Genomic DNA, 20952 nt, shown 5'->3' with positions numbered 1-20952 from the left:
TTCAAAATAGTTTCAAGTCATATTCACAGACACTTACCATGACAATTTCACTTGGTCATGATGCTCTTATTTCATTTAGAAATGCCACAAATACATCCAGTTAATGCATTATATATGAAAAGACTTGCTGAAGAGACTCAATTTATTAATGATTCAGTAGAACTTCCTAAAACATCTATTTGGAAGTCATTTATAATTCATTTCACAGCTTAGCTGTGGTTCCCATAGGGCAAATATTTATCAAATATTACTCTGTTTTAAGTCCTCCCTTTACATTTATTTGCAGAATACCTTTTTCCCCCCCCAAACAAGGGCTAAGCTTCCTAAAAGCATCCATCTGTCTATTGTAATTTAATGTGCAATTCCTGATAAGGCAACAGTAATGGTCTTTCAGATATACCAGAGTACAAACAAAAGAGTAATTATTAAACACAACAGGCTGGCTGTAAAGTGAAGAAGATACACACTGGGTCCATCATAAATATTTATGTGAGAGGAACCATGGTAATTAATGACCACAGTAATCAACACAAGGGGGAAAGAGCATCTTAAAACCCTGCCATTGAAGAAAAACTTCAGAACTCACCTACCAACAAACCATACACAACCAAATGAAATTTTCAGTATGAAAATCAGAATACTTGGCTTGACTCGTACCAGCGGATGTAGAATATCCTGAATCAGACTGCCACTGTCCCCCTTCCCAACACTGGCAATCATAGTGTCTCTTGCCCATGGCTCATCCCAGCCACAGGGTAAGGACTACAATGAGAGCACTGGCCTTGGACTTGGAAACATCCGAGTGTAAACCCAGTGCTTCCGCTACGAGCTGTGAAACCTTGGCCCAATCAGGTTCTCCACGCCCACCGTAAAAATGAACTATCACATGCCTAGAAGGCTGTTGTGAAAGGACTTACTGTGGTGACACTTTCACAACATACACAAGTGGAGAAAGTCATACTGTACACCTGAAGCTAACACAATGCTGTATATGCCAATGTACACAATAAAAAATTCAAGAGTTGTTGTGACGATACTGATGCAATATATAATATCCTTCACTAGCTCTCTGGGGCTCCTTACTCCACCATCACTGTGTCTGTGACCTCTGACCCTGACACCACCACCTCCACTACTGTTACTGCTTCCGCTACAGCAACCTCTAAGCAGCAATCACTGCACCTGCTCCCCATGGCCAGGTATCTCCTGTGGTCACCTGTAATGACTCAGATTCTTTGGATCGAAACACATAAGGCCCAGGGGGATAGCCAAAATTTTAAAGTAAATAAAATAGACAATAATAAATGTTGGTGAGGATGTGGAGAACTGGAACCTTTGTATGCTGCTGGTGAGAACGAAAAACGGTGTAGCCGCCTTGCAGGACAAAGTTAAACAAAGAATTACCTTATGACCCAGCAACTCTTCACCTAGATATATACCTAGGAGAAATGAAAACATATGTCCACACAAAAATGCACCCACATGCTCAGAGTAGCGTTGTTTCAAATAGCCAAAAAGTGGACACAAGCCAAATGTCAAGAATGTCTAAAGTGATGAATGAACAAAAATGTGATACATCTGTACCATGAACTACCACTCAGAAATGAAATGGAATAAAGTACTGCCACATGCCTCAACAGTAAGTGAAAGAAGCCAGACACAGAATGGCACATACTGTATCATTTCACTTATGTGAAATGTTCAGAACAGGAAAATCCAGAAACAAGGAGCAGGGTTATGAGGGGCTAAGGGGAAGGTATAGATCCAAAGTGATTGCTAATGGGTGCCAGCTTTCCTTTTGGGGGGATTAAAATGTTGTAAACTTAGCGGTGATGGTTGCACAACTGTGGGAATACATTCAAAATCATGGTGCATGAATTATATCTCCAAAAACCTTTTACAACAATAGCATTAATCAAGCGTGGAAGGGCAAGGACACATTTGAGGAGTGGCAGAGAGCGAGGAAGCTAGTTCTTGCTAGATCTGCTGCTCGCTGCTAGAGCCACTCGAGCCTCAATAGGATGGACAATACAGGCTCAGCACAGAGGACAAAGAAGAGGGGGTTGGGGTGAACTCCACTCCCCACCGAGACCCCTGCTCTGCCTCTGTGAAGCGGGCTGTTTATGACCACACATAGAACATAAGATAAGAGCAAGAGTGGGAAGTCTAAAGCTCTAGAGCTGAAAGCTCGTTTGAAAGCCAGCCTTTAAAGCCTGGGTCCCAATGTACTCGCTTGTCCCCTGGACCAGTGACTTAACCTCTCTGGGTTTCAGTTTCCTCATCTTTAAAATGGGTACAATCATCCTTTATGCTGCAAGGATACACTAATGCATGTAAAGCTGTTGTGTGTTTTATGTGCATTTCTACACTTGTGTCTGACATCTTCACATCATCATTGTGAGCACGGTGCTTGCTGTTCCACAGGCTGGCTCTGCTCCCAGCAGCCCAACCCACCCACAGCTCAGTCGCCTATGTTCCCGTCAGCCTCCCCAGGGAATTCCCATTAAGTTCCTGCTTTGTTCACCTGGGAGGTGGGCTTGAGGCCTCTCCCTCTGCTGACAGCCATCACTTCCACGACCCTTCGTTAGCACAGAAAATCGAGGCCCCAGGGCATCTTCCCCACCAATAACCACAGAGGCCTCCACTGAAGCCCTAGAAAGAGCTGGGCAGAGTTTTGGGGGTTTTACATACACTAGGTCATCTAGTTGCTCAGAGCCAGCCTGGGAGGCAGGCACTGTCACCTGCACCACTCTCCAGAAGAGGAAAGTCAAATTTTAAGTTAAGTAACAATCAAGTGTCTAACACAGGTAAGGAAGGGCCAGGGCTGGAGTCAGGATGTACACTGGATGCCACTGACTCCTCCACCCACTCACTCTTCCTCCCACTGACTCCTCCACCCACTCACTCTTCCTCCCACTGACTCCTCCACCCACTCACTCCTCCTCCCGTTGTCTCCTTCACACATATAGGAAGGATCTATTGAGTGCCAGTGATGAAAATAGTCTTTGAAAGAGCCTGCCCTTAAAAGAGAAAATGACAGAATGAATGTGGTCAACATGTTCACAGAGGAACAGAGGAATGTACTGCCAAGAGGAGATCAAGAAACCATCAACTTCTTTCCCAGCTGACAAAGACAGCCCCACCTACTACCATCGATCTCATGAAACAGGAATTCAGAGAAAAACTTGACCCTCATTTTCAATGTCCTGTATTCCTTGGGAACTCTGATGCATGGAATTTTAAGCCATGCCACTGAATCTTCTCTACAATTTGTTTCTTTCAGGTTTCCTTGCCGGCTCCCAGACGAGCCTTCTCTCCTCTACCTCAGGGGGCAGGACCAGCGTTTGCCCACCTGGGCACCCACCTGGGAAGGATGCAAGTGGAAGGGCCATGGAGTGAGATGCTGCAGCAGGTCAGAAGCTGTGTGGGAGACTCAAGTTCTCCACAGCCCAAAGACATGTATGTTATTCCAGGACTGACATTTCCTAGCAGGCTGAAGGGTGTGTGGAAATAATTCATTGCCCATTTTCTAAAGCTCCATTTCATAACTTAATTTAGTCCTAAAATCCTAAAAGGATTTCCATTATGCCCACAACCACAGAGGTAATAACACTTAGGGTTCTAATACTGTGGAAACTACTCGATACTTTTCAACTCTTTTTTTTTTCCCCCTCTAAAAAAGGATAAGTCAATTCCCACAAAAGAAAAAACAAGGAAAAGAGATATATGTTTTTTTGGAAGGATCAGCTAAATCACAGAGATTTTAAAAGTCCAGTGCAGGAGTTCCCATCGTGGCTCAGTGGTTAACGAATGTGACTAGGAACCATGAGGTTGCAGATTTGATCCCTGGCCTTGCTCAGTGGGTTAAGGATCTGGCGATGCCATGAGCTATTGCATCGGTCGCAGACGAGGCTCAGATCCCACATTGCTGTGGCTCTGGCATAGGCCGGTGGCTACAGCTCCAATTAGACCCCTAGCCTGGGAACCTCTGTATGCCACTGGAGTGGCCCTAGAAAAGGCAAAAAGACAAAAAATAAAAATAAAAATAAAAGTCCAGTGCAGAGATGGTAGACAAAGAGATGTACTAAATTTACTTTAGGAGCTAAAGGTTTTAAAATGATTATTTTAAGGTAATACTAATCCAATATGATACACAATAAGCTGGCAAATGCATTCGCTTGGATCCTGTTGTATGCATCTCACGAATCCCAAGAAAATAATCTGTCAATTAAAGTTCTAATTAACATTGGATGCACTATTAAGACTGAGCTTTTCCTATAAGTTCAATAATTTTATAATGAAAATTAAACAGGACTTCATAGAAAGAAACCTGATGCTCATTTTCAATAACAAGATATTACTGAATTTCTAAAGTAATGGTGATATCCAAAAATCGGTCCCACAGGAAGTGCCATAAGAGTAAACAATAAAAAACCATAAATAATTTAAGCAATATGCTTAAAATTAAATTTAAAATAAAATGTTAATAACAATGTATGTGGGAGAAAATACATATGCCTCATTATTCCTGAAAAATGTTTAGCACAATTATTGTTTTTGTTTGGCAGAAGCAAAAAGAACCCTGCCAATATCTGCTCTTGATAATCCATAGCCAAACCAAATACTCATCTCTATGTTTAACTAAAATATACATACTGAATATTCTCTATAAGGTGAATTTGAAATTGTTTCCAAATTAGGCATACAGCAAATAAGATTTCTTTTAAATTATACCAAACTGTATAGTGAACTTAATTACACCTTTCTTAAAAATGCCTATAAATATTCGTTAACTTCAATCTTCTTGTTCATATGAAAATAAACCATGTCTGGGCAGAAAATAATTCCTGGACTGTTATATGTTGTAGTAGATTTACTGAATTCCACAGATGCTTTCAGCTCTCTGAACAAAAAAATGAAAAGCTTTTACTTAAGGATAATTTAATTTTGAGGATGCATATATTTAAAAAAAAAAGATGTCACAAGGATAGTACAGAAATCTGTGAGTTGAAGTTTCACTTCAAAATCTAACTTTTTGTTTGAATAGTAGAGAATAAAAATGTTGATTGTTCTTGTTGAGGTGTTTAATGACAGCAAGAAAAATATGATAATACCAACAAAAAGAAGCTTAAAAAAAAAAAAAACAAAATTTATGAAGTCTAAGCAGCACGTCCAAACAGACGTGTGTAAGAACAAGTCTGGAACTGAGTCATATGGGATCCACAGCACCCCCTTCCCACACACACACGCCAGTGGGACGTCTCTCTACTGGCCAGGTGTGACTGGCGGTCAGGCAGGTCCAAGTTCAATTCTCCTTCTGTGACAAGAAATCAGAGCTCAAGGCCAGCCTCACAGGAGATGTAGGAAAATGCCCATAATAAGGTACTAATCTAAAAGTGTACCTTTATTCTTTGGTCAACAACATCTATAATCAAAGCAATACGAATTAACCTGCGGTTGGTTTCGCGTATCCACAACTGCAAGTTTCTCGTGAGAAAACCACGTGGCAACCGCTGTAGCAGTCACAAGAGCAACATGTCACGTGGAATCCAACAATTCAGATGCTGCTATTCCTCTTCTAATGTTACATCGGATCTTTAACACAACTGGAATTTAGTTTTAAGAACAGAGCTTTATGTATTTTTGTAATCTAGTTTTGTAAAAAGCTATAGGAGGAAAAAATATTTTGGTAAATTTCAAGATAGCTAAAAGACTGATTAAATCATACATTTTTTAATGATCACAAAGTTCAAAAAAAGGGTCTATTATAATTTATCTATTGGTTCAGAGGGTTTTTTCTAAAATTAATCTTATAAATTAAGGAACTGTTGATAATTATCACTGGCCCAGTTTTGGAGTCTATGACCCTGGACATAAAACTAACCAATAAATAGAAAGGATAAACATGATCATTCATATCTAAATTTTTAAAACAGATAAAAATCTGCCATGATTATAAAGGTTAAACTGTATTAAAATCATACCACAATGTAATTTAAAGCCATAACCTATGCTTTTGTTATTTCACCTGTTACACAGGCATGTTAAACTGTATTAATTTAAGGTTTCTTCCAACTTGTAAAATGCTGGGAACCAGGAGTTTATGAAGACAGACTCTCAGGTAACATTAAAAAGATGGAATGGGGAAAATGCACTGGGACTCACCAAATCATTCAAAGTAAGGAAATTTACCAGAAGTCACTGTCAGACGATTCTGACCGTGTTTAAGCGGGAGCACACAGTTTCATTTTGAAAGCTATGGTACGTGAAAGTGTTCAGTTGACTTCCTTGAAAATGAAAGTGTGTTGAATTTCTCAAGTCTAGAAATGGAAGTAGGAAAATAAAACTTTGGATAATACATGCCTTAAAGAACAGTTAACTCTTTCTCCAATACCTGGTTTGTCCCTCTCCAGCGTTTGTGGAAGCATATTTTATTTCTAAAGTGCATTATTATATCTTCTACATGAAGGATATTGACTATAATTTGGTCTCTGATCCTTGAACATCTTTCTCTTCCCCCAAGGTTACCATTCTGATAACAAAGGTAATTGTTTCATATTGCACATGCCAAAGACATACAGCTTGAGGTGAACCCATAATAACCCTGTGACAGAGCCTGGAGGTAGCTTTTTAACTACATCTTTTCCATAATTTTCTTCTTGGAGAAGTAAAATGAAGTTTTAACATAAAGCAAGAGAGAAGATGAGACTAGAGGCAGCTGGTATTTCTGCTTACAGAATTTTTGCAACTCCTAAAACTCTTTCTAGCACTCCAGAACTTCTAGGCCTCTTAATCTAATTATACCTCTTCCTCCAAATCCAACCTATTATAATCAAATGTCTTAGAAAATGAAACGGCATGTTGTTTTAAACCACTTTTGGTCTTAAGGAAACTTTTAGTGAATCAAATCATATGAAGAAGCTCACTCTACAAAATTCTGATAGAAGAGGTGTCAGGGACATGGAGAACACAGAGCTGAAAGGGAACAGAGCTTGCAAACCACCAGGTTAGAACGTAGATATTACTACGCTATCAATGCACTTTCCTTCACAAAGTAACTTACACCTGGCTTAATCCTAGAATAAATTTATAAATTTGAACTCTACAAATTGGTATGCTAGCAAATTGCTAAAAGCAATGTTCCTTCAAAATGGGTAAAACGGTTATTCACCTATTTTATTATGGCGTCATCTCCAGTCAAACAGACTCTGAGACTGGAAGCTCCACTTCCACTCCGTGGACTCAGAGAACCGGAAATGAAGGTCTCAGCCATCAGAAGCTGCTGGGACTTTCAGCAGCACTTCAAGGAGGGAAAGAATCCTCCATCTTTGTGCCGAGAAATAACAGTGAGTCACCTTCTTTCCATTTTTAACTAAAAGTAAGGAAAATTGGTTATGAAAATAACATTTAAATTTACAAGAAAAAAAAACCCAGAATAATTTAAAATTGCCAATTGGGAGTTCCCGTCGTGGCTCATTGGTTAAAGAATCCGACTAGGAACCATGGGTTTGCGGGTTCGATCCCTGTCCTTGCTCAGTGGGTTAAGGATCTGGCGTTGCCGTGAGCTGTGGTGTAGGTCACACACATGGCTTCAACACTGAGTTGCTGTGGCTGTGGTGGAGGCTGGCAGCTGTAGCTCTGAATTGACCCCTAACCCGGGAACCTCCATGTGCCAGGGGTGCGGCCCTAAAAAAACAAAAGACAATAAATAAATAAATAAATAAATAAATAAAATAAAATAGCTAATTGAAGGCACAAGTCCACACTGACCATGTTTAAAAATTGGGGGTGTTTATGGATGCAAACTGTTTTAAAAACTCTGGCAGGAACTGCATTAGGTTGAGCAGCTTCCAGATATTCTGTCCAGGAAAATTTTTCTGGATCAGGATAACCTCAAGAAATATGTAAGTATCAAAAGATTACTCACTGATATTTTGATTCCCATATACTATAAGAGATTTGGCAATCATAATACCTACTGCTAACTAAATGCTCCCCACTTTATAGCCCCTATTAAGAACTGAAGTCTATGATAACCTCTGACAGGGCTGTTTTACCCCCACTCATTCACTGGTTCAGGCATTCCCTCCACAAGGTTAAGCAGGTTGACCAAGGTCAAATGGTGGTGTGAGTACTCGGCAGACCCAGTTCTCCCCCAGAAGTCTGAAAAGACTCACAATCACTATCTGACCTCAAACCATGAATCGATAATCTTTTCAATTCCTCCAGTAATTCTGCATTGATTAGGATTTTATTCTCATAACTAAATGTTTGTAAATTACAATTCCCAAGTTTGCTATTTATCATTGCAATTTAAAAATATATATTGATGGGAGTTCCTGTGGTGGCTCAGTGGAAATGAATCTGACTAGCATCCATGAGGATGCAGGTTGGATCCTGGGGCCATGCTCAGTGGGTTAAGGATCCGGTGTTGCTGTGAGCTGTGGTATAGGTTGCAGATGCGGCTCATATCTGATGTTGCAGTGGCTGTGGTGTAGGCCAGCAGCTGTAGCTCTGATTCATCCCCTAGCCTGTGAACCTCCATGTGCCGTGGGTGTGGCCCTAAAAAGACTATACATATATATATTAAAAGACATATACATATGTATATATATGTATAACATGGTATGAAGCACTCTATGTTTATAAAATTTCTAATTGGGTTTCTTGTTTCTCTTTATGCTTGTGTTATTTTACCCCAATTACATTTTCTAGAGGTCTGTCTACATTATTGTGCTGTTTCCTTTTTCTTTTCAAGAAATGAGTACTTAGATTCATTCATCAAATCTATTGTTTCCTTTTTTCTTTTCTAATTATTTTGTTTGCTACTTTTATTCTTACTTCTTTCCTCATACCTCCCTTAGGTTTGTTTTATACTTATTTTGCCAAATTGAGTAATAAACATAATTAATTTATTCTCTTTTTTTTTTACAAAAAGAATATAAGGATTTAAGACTATGAATTTACCACTGCAGTCCCTGAATACAGCTTTAGACATCTAGGTATATTTTTAGAAAATATTTATCTTTCTTTTACTTTCTAAAAAATAAGTCTAATTATAATCATCAAGCTCTTCTCTTCTCCTCATGAACCTCCAGACTCCCCTCCCTTCCTTTAAGCTGTTCTTCAAGTGTCACATTCCCTGTAAGTCCTTCCCTGAATCCCCAGGAATACATGTGCCCTTCCCCACACATCTCCTGCCTATTTTTCTCCATAGACTCACGGCCTAACAGACTCATATTTTGCACATTTGTTCTTTCTTTTGCTCCTTAGAACACGACTGCCTTATGATAGGAATTAATTCACTTCACTGTCATTTTCTCTGAGCCTGGAACAGTGCCGAGCCTGTCGTTGCTGCTCAGTAACTATTTGGGGAATATCTGTTAAAGGAATGAAATTAGAAGTCTGCCTTAATAGTGTGGTGGCCAAGAGTGGCAGAAGTATGGTCTGGCCGCCAAACACTGAATGGAGCCTAACAGAGTTCCGCTAGTGCTGCTGGGACTCAGAGGCACCACTAGAACAAGATGAAGCTCCTGATCATCGCCGGTTATGCTTCCAAGCAGCCCTGCAGCGTGGAGGGGCCATCTGATTCCTGGCATCTGCACAAGGCAAATATGACACTTCCTCACTGTTCTATAAAAAAGGCCAAGTCAAGTCTGAGATTGGCTACAGCTTGTGCTAAAACAGCATCCCTGATTATTTTTCCCAGGAACAACAGTCTAAATGGAAACATGAATCTGCCACTGGATCCTTATGACTAAAGAACTCAGATCATGAACAAATAGCACAAGTCCTTATGATCCTGACCTTCTGGTCTGAGTAACCTGTCCCCTGATACTCAGAGAAGCCAAAACAACCATGATTACACCAGTGGCCAATTCAGGGACCAAAAGTCACAGGTGTCCTAGAACAAGCCATTTTTAAGTAATGGATTATTAACAGTCCTGTGTAATAACCAGCAATAAAAAGGGATCTGCTAGGAGTCTTATCGAGAAGGTTCAATTAAGAACAGAATATTGATCATAAACACACATGCTGGAAGGACTTAAGAGGACCCTCATCTAACTCTTAATGTTACTAATGAGGAAAGAGAGAACTGGTATTTTAAGTGATATGTCTAAGGCAAGACAACTAATAATAAAGTCAAAGCCAGAGCCCAGGTCTCCTGACTTGCAATTGACAGAAATCAAGACTTCAAAAAGCTGCTCAAGACCCAGGGATGCTCTGTAGGCTGCTGGGCACCAAGGCCAGGAGAGAGCACCGGCACCAGCCAGGAATGAAGCCCTGACTGGGTTCTGCCAACATTTTAACAGACTAAATTTTCTAAGAAAGTCCCTCAGACACAACTTTACCTAATTCAGGTAGATTCAGGTAATCTACCTATAGGAAACAGCACAATGCCATTTAAAATATAGTAATTCTTTGTCTGCCTAAGACAAGTTAATGGCTAATGTTTTTTTTTAAATAAGTTTTATTTAAGTATATTTATTTTACAAGGTTGTGATAATTTCTGCTGTACAACAAAGCGATTCAGTCATACATATACACACATCCATTCTTCTTCAGATTCTTTTCTCACATAGATGATCCCAGCATTTCCTACTTAAAGCAAGCAAAGCGAGTTTGGGACAGGAGGAACCTAGGGTTCTTGGTGGTGTGTCCTGTTGGTGCCACAGCCCTTGACACTTTGAATAACAAATCAAAGCTGATGCTGATGTCAGTGGCCTTTCAGCCACCTGAGAGGCAAGGTCTGACAAACCGCCCCCCACCCCCACCCCGCCGCCCCCAGATCAATTACCTCTCCTTGGGCTTTAATGCAAGCAGGTCTTTTGGTGTCTGCCAAAGGCCAGCAGAATCCATTTCAGGTCTGCAGGCACTCTGGGGCTTTAATAAAGTGCAGTCATTTTTTTTTCTTTTCTTTTCTTTTTTTGGTTAATGTTGCAATTAAATAAAAGATTTATGTATACTGTAAATTTTGTTGTTGTAATTTCAGCTTTACAAATTATAAAGTAAACTCAAATACTGATTTAGTACCAGAACATAATTTGCTAAAAGATTCCTATGTGAGCCTCATACATCTAGAATATTTGCTAACAAGTGTATGTCCAAACAACTTATTCTAGAGATCCTAAAGCAATCAACTGCTGCTATTCCTACAAAGTATATTTCATTACCTCCCAAAATATCAATTATCATAGCTTTATTTCTGAAAATACACTTGCATTTAGCATTCATTCACAAGTTTGGAGGCTAGACTTCCAACTTAAAAATGTAGAAATGAGTACATACATTTAGCTCTGTTTCCTTCTAAATGCCAACAAAGTGTCAATGAAGTCATCTTAAAATGAATGCTTACCAAAAGAGAAAATATCGAATTAATTTTGATACAACACACCATGGAATATTATGTAGCCTTTATAAAGAATTATAACCATAACAAATGAGTTGGAAGAGATCTACTCTGAGACACAGTTGAGGAAGATAAAAAGATGGAAAAAGATGTACATAATATATTTCCATCTTTATACTGCAAACAATAATTTTAAAAATGACATGGGTCATGAATATCTGAGTGTTTGAATGTGTATGTGTGCATGCATTTGCAATTATATGGGCATTAGCAAAATATATAGAGCATAGAGTATCTAATTGTTCATTTCCCACTTGAGAAAAGAACTGAACTGCATTCCCTATACTCCTATGCATTTAAATGCAATTATGCAACTGAGTTCTGGTCAGTGCATGTGGGTAGAAAGGATGTAACAAGCCACTTCTGAGCCTGGCCCCTAAAGCCCACTCATGTGAGACCATCAGTTCTCTTACTATTCTCTGATCTAAGTGAAAGATTCTCAAGGACCCGGAGGAATCCCTGTTCCCAAGTAATTAAATGGAGCATAACTTAGCCCCATCAACCATGGCTGTACTATGACAGAAGCAAGAAATCAAATTTTAATGTGTTAAGGCACTGAAATTTATGGAGTGGTTTGATATGCGAGGGACCATATGGTAATTAACATGGAGGGACTACCACCAATTACTATTTACTTGGGGGTGGGGAGTAACTATCTTGGGTGGAAGGAGAAATGAATGTAAAAAGACAGTGTTTGTTATGCAAAAAAAAAATAATAAAACTAATACAAGGACAAAAGGCACAATAAGAACAGTTAAAAAGCCAAAAGCAGATGAGAAATGTCAAAAAAAAATTCCTGGAAGTGTGAAAAGGAAATAAGTGAATGAAAACTGATTTAACATTCATTTATTGAGAAAGCTAAAAAAGAAATCTGCTACAGGGAAATGCCAGTAAAGAATAAGTTAATTTACATTAGAGAACCTTGGAAAGCTTCAGGAATTGCAGGCAGCAGGCACAGTGTGGGGCTAACAACAGGGCTGAGTTGGAAGTCCTAATAGAAACTGTTAGAGCTGTTAGAACTGTTTGCCCCAACAACTAGGCAACTATCTCTCTCACATTAAAGAAAAAGGCTGGAAGTTTCCGTCTCCGGATAGGCTGAGAAGGTATAAAATTCAGGGTCTTTGGCAACAATGAAACCTACTTACAGAACAAGGACATCCCCCACCTGCTCCCAGTACCTGACTCTCAAAGAGCTGGCAGCCCTTCACTCCAGCCTTCAACACCTCCCCAAACACACACACACCAGTCAGAAGAGAGGAGCCTTTCCTGTAGAAACTGGCCCAAGAGTTGTAGCTATCCTGACATTTGAGGATGCCCAAATAAAAGATTCTGGTTAATACCTGAGCACCCTACAGGGATGTTCACAATTTCACAGGCCCCAGCAGGGCCCAGAAATTTTACTCTGCCTTTCATGACCTCATTCTTAAAAATGAAAAGACAACTAAGAGTCATCATAGACTAAAAGACCACAATAAACAGATATTAAACAACTAAATATAATAATAATGAAACAGGAATTTTGAAATAACATCAGTAGATTTAATCCAGAAAGTTTAAAAACCAGATGAACCTCTAATTAACATTCTTAGAGGAGTAAAAGAAGACCTGTGAAATGAGAACGCTATTAGAAAATAAAGGAGTTCCCATTGTGGCACAGAGGAAAAGAACCCGACTAGTATCCATGAGGAGGCAGGTTCAATCCCTGGCCTCGCTCAGTGGGTTAGGGATCTGGCATTGCCATGAGCTGTGGTGTAGGTTGCAGACTTGGCTTGGATCTAGCATTGCTGTAGCTGTGGCATAGGCTTGCAGCTGCAGCTCCGACTGGACCCCTAGCCTTGGAACTTCCATATGCCACAAGTGTGGCCCTAAAAAGCAGGGAAAAAAAGGAAAGAAAGGAGAGAGTTCCATTCATGGAATGGAGAATAAAGAAAACCACATAGGACTGTTATTCACTCCCTAACAATGCAAAAAGCTGGATTATCTGAAAAATCATAAATTTTCTTGAGGCTCTAAAACAGCTAAAGCACCAAGGCAACAAAGTAAGTAAAAATCCAAAGGACAAGCTCCTCCAAGGACAGTCGAGAAATAGCAAACATTTTACCTGTCATATCACAAAGCACTGGAGGAAGAGTAATCCATCCAAATGAGTAAAAAGACATCAGCTAACATTTTATTAAGTTCTTAAGCTAACGAGGGGCCAGCATGTCAGCCTGGAACAGCCATAGGATTCACCAAGTGTTCACTAGAGAGACCACAGCAAGGCAGAAGGTTGGGAAGAGCTCCCCCCAGAGCACTACAGATGGAAAGGTTGAGGTAGCCAGAGGGAAAATAAAAATGACACTTAGGGAACAAAGATAAGAATTAAAACATACTTCTAAACAAAAACTATGCCAGCTAGAAGACAATGGAGTGACAGCTTTTAAACAATGAAAATTAAAAATATGTCAACCTAGGATTCTATATCCAGCAAAAACATCTTTAAAATATTAAGGCAAAATAAAAGCCTTTTCAGGCAAACAAACAGCTGAGATAATGCATTTCCAACAAACTTGTGTTATAAGAAACTCTAAAGAAAGTTCCTCAGGGAGAAGGAACATAAAAGAAATGGAAAAGGAGATGTTACAACTGATTCCACAGAAACACGAAGCTCAGAAGAGACAACTATGAACAATTATACACCAAAAACCTAGAAGAAATGTACAACCTACAAGACTGAATCATGAAGAAATGGAAAATCTGAACAGACCAATTACTAGTAAGATGATTGAATCAGTAATTTAAAACCTCCCAACAAACAAAATTGCAGGACCAGATAGCTTCACTAGTGAAATCTACCAAACATTCAGAGAAGAATTAATACCTATCCTTCTTGAACTCTTCCAAAAATTAAAAAAAAAGAAGCCCTTCCAAGTTTATTTTATGAGGCCAGTGTTACCCCGATACCAAAACCAGATAAGAACATCACAAGAACAAAAATTACAGTCAATATCCCTGATGAACACAGACACAAAAAACCTCAACAAAATATTAGCAAACAATACATTAAAAGGGTTATACACCATGAGTGGGATTTATTCCCGGAATGCAAGGATAGTTCAATTATCTACAATCAATGTGATAATACATTAACAAAATGAAGGATAAAAATCATATGATCATTCTAATTGAAAGAATTTGACAAAATTCGATATCCATTTATGATAAAAACTCTCAATAATATAGGTATAAAGCGAAAGTACCTCAACATAATAAGGGCCATATATGACAACCCCACAGTGAATATCACATTCAAAGGTGAAAAGTTTAAAGCTCTCCTCTAAGATCAAGGAAGCCCAATCTCACAACTTTGACTCAGCATAGTACTGAATCTCTTGAAGCAATTAGGCAAGAAAAATAACTAAAGGGCATCTAAATTAGAAAGAAATAAGTAAAACTGTCAGTGGAGTTCCTATTGTGGCACAGCAGAAATGAATCTAAGAACCATGAGGCTTTGTGTTCGATTCCACTACTTTTTCTAGTTCTAAAATAACAAATGGAAGACATCCTTTTAAAGAAATAGTTATATAGGTTTATTATTATAGAGTATGGAAATATTTTTAAGCATTTGATAAATACTTCTAAATTACCACCCATGTAGTATTTTCTTCCAAAAACAATATTAGAAAATACAGACATTAAAAAGGAAAAAAAAAAAATGAACAAGACCAAACCACTCAAAACAAAGGCACCGATTTTCTGTGAAGACTTTTTAAATTCTTTTGTTTGTTTGTTTGCTATTGAGTTGTATGAATTCCTTATATTTTTATTGATGGTTTTCTTTGCAGGGATTTTTAGTTTGATATAGTCTCACTCGTTTGTTTTTGCTTTTGCTGCTTTTGCTTTGTTGGTGTCAAATCTGAAAAATCATCACCAAGACAAATGACAAGGAGTTTACTGCCTATGTTTTCTTCCAGGAGTTTTAAGGTTTCAAGTCTTACATTCAATGCTTTAGTCCATTTTGAGTTAGTTTTTGTGTATGGTGCAGGATAATGGTCCAGTCATTCTTTTGTATGTGGCTGTCTAGGTTTCCCATCACCACTTATTGAAGACACTGTCTTGGAGTTCCCGTCACGGCTCAGTGGTTCATGAATCCGACTAGGAACCATGAGGTTGCAGGTTTGATCCCTGGCCTCGCTCAGTGGGTTAAGGATCCGGTGTTGCCGTGAGCTGTGGTGTAGGTCACAGACACGGCTTGGATCCCACGTGGCTATGGCTGTGGCATAGGTCGGCAGCTACAGCTCTGATTAGACCCATAGTCTGGGAACCTCCATGTGCTGGCCATGGGTACAGTCCTAAAAAGCAAAAAACAAAACAAAACAAACCTGTCAGTATTTATAGATGAAAAATTATAAAATTACATAGAAAACCCTAAAGACATCATCAAAAACTGTTCAAACTAATAACAGTTAAGTTGTAGCATACAAAATCAATATACAAAAATCCATTGTGTTTATACACTATTAATGAACTATCAAAAAGAGAAACTAAGAAAACAACCCCATTTACAATTGCTTCAAAGAGAATACCTAGGAATAAACTTAATAAATTTAAAGGAGGTGAAAGACCTATATACACTGAAAAATTACAAGACATTGATAAAAGAAAGTAAAGAAGATACAAAATAATGGAAAGATATTAATTAATATTAAAAAAATTAATATTAAAATGTCTGTCCCGTCCCAAAGCAGTCTACAAATTCAATGTAATCTATTAAATTTCCAGTGATATTTGTTAAAGAGATAGAACAAAAAAATCCTAAGACTGTTTTTGGAAACACAAAGCCCTAACGCAGCCAAAGCAATCTTGAAATGGAACAAAGCAGGAGTCACTACACTTCCTGTTCTCCACTACAGGAGAAAGCTACAGTAATCAAAACTGTATGGTATTGGCATAAAAACAGATTTATAGATCAATGGAATGGAATAGAGAGCAGAATAAACTCATACATATATGTTTAATTAATTTATAACAAAGGATCAAAGAGTATACAATGGAGAAAGACAGTGTCTTCATTTTATTTATTAATTTTTAAATTTTTTTATTTTTGTCTTTTTCAAGGGCTGCACCCACTGCATATGAAGGTTCCCAGGCTAGGGGTCTAATCAGAGCTGTAGCTGCCGACCTATGCCACAGCCATAGCCACGTGGGATCCAAGCCATGTCTGTGACCTACACCACAGCTCACGGCAACACCGGATCCTTAACCCACTGAGCGAGGCCAGGGATCAAACCTGCAACCTCATGGTTCCTAGTCGGATTCATGAACCACTGAGCCGTGACGGGAACTCCAAGACAGTGTCTTCAATAAGTGGTGATGGGAAACCTAGACAGCCACATACAAAAGAATGACTGGACCATTATCCTGCACCATACACAAAAACTAACTCAAAATGGACTAAAGCATTGAATGTAAGACTTGAAACCTTAAAACTCCTGGAAGAAAACATAGGCAGTAAACTCCTTGTCATTTGTCTTGGTGATGATTTTTCAGATTTGACACCAACAAAGCAAAAGCAGCAAAAGCAAAAACAAACGAGTGAGACTATATCAAACTAAAAATCCCTGCAAAGAAAACCATCAATAAAAATATAAGGAATTCATACAACTCAATAGCAAACAAACAAACAAAAGAATTTAAAAAGTCTTCACAGAAAATCGGTGCCTTTGTTTTGAGTGGTTTGGTCTTGTTCATTTTTTTTTTTTCCTTTTTAATGTCTGTATTTTCTAATATTGTTTTTGGAAGAAAATACTACATGGGTGGTAATTTAGAAGTATTTATCAAATGCTTAAAAATATTTCCATACTCTATAATAATAAACCTATATAACTATTTCTTTAAAAGGATGTCTTCCATTTGTTATTTTAGAACTAGAAAAAGTAATGTACAATACAAAAACAAGTAAATAAACTGTGCTATACTCATAATACAGACAGTTATGCAGTCATAAATAACCAGGTTCTCAATGACTATTTAAAAAATAACATGTTCAAATTATATCTTCAGTAAATGGATGAAAAGGCTACAAAAACAATGTAAACAATAAGATGACAATTTCAAATCTTTAAATCATATATAGTCAAACTAAAAAAAAAGACAATTGAAAAATAAATAACAGAATAATAATGATCAGCTCTACTAATTAGTTTATATTTTAATCAATGATTTAAACAATTTCAATGTTTAAATCATATACAGTCAAATTTAAAAAAGATGAAAAATAAATAACAGAGTAATAATGATCTGCTCTATTAATTAATTTATATTTTAATTTATTATGTTCCATAGTTTACAAACTTTTTTACATTTTTATGATAACAAAAATAATTAACTTTTATCTTAAAGATGTTTGACGTAGAAGAAGTCCACAGCTTCACCTCACCGGTGATGATGTATAAAAATCCAATGAAAAAATGACGAGCAGAGTTTAGCTGACTGAATGCTCTTTACAGAGAAAAAGAACGCCATCATTTTACAGTGTCTCTATAAACTGTGTACGGATTTCAGTTTCTGTGAAAAGCCTTGGGGAAATGGTGATGTGATCTGCAATCAAGTGAAGAAAAAGAAAAAGGCCGATGACATATCAGATGCCACTTGGCAGGACCGCCTACTGATGGAATCAAGGTAACATCTTACTCTGGCAGAAAAATGCCTACCTGAGGCTCAGACACGGTGATATAAAACAGTATTGCACACTGTAGCCAGTGGCCACAAAAAATGTTCTGCAGTTAGCAAAACATGCAATATTCATTTTTTTCTGCTTTGGGAGGCTTTTTGCTCTTGCATTAAAATGCACTTACTGTAGAACATGATACTTACAAGAAAAAGAGAGCCTTGCTAGGTCAGGGAGCTGATTTATTTCCCTGGCCCATTAACACCCAAAGCCCTGCTGACCACCAGAAACTGAATGAAGAGCTCCGATGTGTGTTCTTGGTCAGACACCAGGTGAATCAAGTAAGTGGCGATTCCAGCACCATCCGCAGAGCCCTGTTCAAGGCCCACACCCCTTATTGTCATGTACGATGAGTCTCCCTAGTGGTCTCCCCAACTGCTGCTTTCTGATCTGGCTTAGGACTGCCAGATAAACATTTAACCGGAGTTACGTCAGGGGTTTGACTATAAACTCCTCATGCTGGCTTTTAAAGATCTATGCAATGGTTCAATCTACCTATCCTACCAACTCCTTATTAATATTTCAAAACTAGAATGAAACCCATTTTGGACTCCTGATTTCCAGAATTGTAAGACAGTAAAACTGTATTGTTTTAAGCCACTAAATTCGTGGTAATTTGTTACAGAGCACTATGCCATCATATCATTTTTTTTTCTGTGAGGCACTTCTTTCTCTTCCTGGCTGGGTGTTACCTCTAACTAACATCATTGCTGCCATCTAGAACAGTATTTATAACCTCACCAAACAGCCCCTGTTGACTGTCAGATCCCGAGGTCAAGGAGGCTGCTCACTGACCTTTCCATCCCACCCTCTCCCAACTCAAGTCCCATAGAATGACAGGAACAGATTATAAAAGTTGAACAAATAAATAAATCACAGGGGAGCATATGTCAACTAATACAGAAGGAATAAGGACACTGGAAAATCAGCATTTGGCAAACATCACACTAATAACTAATCCATCTAGTGAACACCAGTAGATGTTGAAACCTAGTAGGTGAAAGTTCCATGAGGAACAGAGAATTTACATAATCAACATCACTCTTCAGCAAATCTGTATTATCTACAAAAGGAAAGAGTAGTTTTACAGTGGAGAGGCTTGACACACACCACTTAATCAAGTGACCAAGGGCAACATCAACAGCAAAGGGACCACTGAATTGTGCACCAGCTGAGTGGCTGCAGTGAGAACACAGCCTGGACACTCCTCCCCAGGTGCCCAACCTGCGTCTGCAACATTAGACAAACCTAAGAAGCATGCTACAAAATTACCGGCTTGTACTCTGCAAGGGTGAAGTTCATAAGAGTCAAGGAAAGACAGAAGAACTGCTGTAGAATGAAGGTCACTAAAGAGACAAGAAAAGTAAGCAGAACATGTAATTCCAGATTAGTTCTGTTCCTCTGTTTGCTTATTGTCTTTTCATAAAGGATATTATTGAGTGACTGGCAAGATGTTCATCTTGGCAACTTAATCTCAAATGGTTGACAAAGGAGGGGGAATCTTTTGCTATTGTGACTCTTCTGAATCTTTTAGATTATCTCATATTTTAAATAAAGTCAAAACATTTACAAGACAAATTACTAATCAGTGTGAGCCTAACGTTCTAAGTTACTTCTTACCGCCTCCCCCCACCTCCCCCAGACTCCTACCTTACAGCCCAGCACACTGCTCCTAACATCCGAAATTCTTAAGTTTGCCTCAAACTTCCTGCCATCTTGCTTTTGTGCCTACTGTTCCTTCTACAGAGTATTCTCTTCCTGCCCATTTCTCAGTCAAGGTTTTGTATGTCCTTCAAAGACTAATGCAAACACTGCTTCCCATGTGAAGACATCCACATACAAGGTTAGAATTTACACCTCCCTCTCCTGTGTTCCCAGTGCTCTGTGGTAAGTCTTCCTTCCATCACAATCAGAAGCCCATATGTAGGACTTGGAGCAGGGTGGTGAAGGAGAAAGGGCAAAGGAGTTCTTGAAGCCTACTAACAGGGTGTGCTACTAACCCCCAGCACACCACCTGAGAGGTCCAGGGCCAGTTTCCCAATCTCTCTCAACCTCAGTTCTTCAACAATGAAACTGAAGTAAATGACAAAAGCTTTGCAAAGTTGCCATGTGGCTAGATAAATGTGATGTCATATTGGACATTCAAGAAAAATGAGGTCCAAAAATGAGATTCCACTTCATAATCAGTATGATGCTATAAATAAGAACACAGACGGTGAGTACTATCAAAGATGTGGAGAAGCTGGAACCCTCACCCACTGCTAGTGAGAACGGGAAACAGTGCATTTCCTGTGGTGAAGAGTCAGTAAGTAATTACTCACTCATTACTCAGTAAGACAAAAGTAGGATATGACCCAGCAGTTTCACTCCTAAGTATATTCCCAAGAGAACTGAAAATATGTTTAAGCAAAAACTTGTGTGCAAATGTTCACAACAGCATTATTCAAAACAGTCAAAGAGTAAAAACAAACCAAATGCCCATCCACTGATGAATGAATAAGCAAACCAGTTTATATACACAGTGAAATATTATTTGAAATTAAAAAGAAGTAATGTACTGATAACGTGCTATAACACAGATGAAAGTCTAAAATCATTATGCTCGGTGAAAGAAGCCAGACACAAAAAGCCACATACCATATGATTCTATTTACATGAAATATTCAGAACAGGCAAGACTGAAAGTAGATTAATGGTCTCCAAGTGCTAAGGAGGTGGAAGGGTTGGGGGACAACAGCTAAATGGCTCAGGGTTTCTTTTAAATCATTCTGAAACTGATTTTGGTAATGGCTACATAATTCTGTAAGTATATCTAAAAACCACGGAATTTTAT

The 20952-nt window shown here is 38.6% G+C and overlaps 1 protein-coding gene across 1 annotated transcript in view; it reads right to left on the bottom strand.

Annotated features, from left to right (window-relative positions):
- L3MBTL4 (L3MBTL histone methyl-lysine binding protein 4) overlaps positions 1 to 20952 on the bottom strand; it is a 243846-nt gene that overhangs the window by 173991 nt on the left and 48903 nt on the right. The window contains 2 exon segments of the mRNA XM_053743522.1: positions 5403 to 5513; positions 7807 to 7892. Coding sequence (XP_053599497.1) covers positions 5403 to 5513; positions 7807 to 7892 — 197 coding nt within the window.

The sequence above is a fragment of the Phacochoerus africanus genome, chromosome 8 (genome assembly GCF_016906955.1).
Source record: "Phacochoerus africanus isolate WHEZ1 chromosome 8, ROS_Pafr_v1, whole genome shotgun sequence".
Taxonomy (NCBI): Eukaryota; Metazoa; Chordata; class Mammalia; order Artiodactyla; family Suidae; genus Phacochoerus; species Phacochoerus africanus.
Note: the sequence above shows the minus strand (reverse complement) of the source record. Positions and strands in the feature narration are given on the sequence as shown.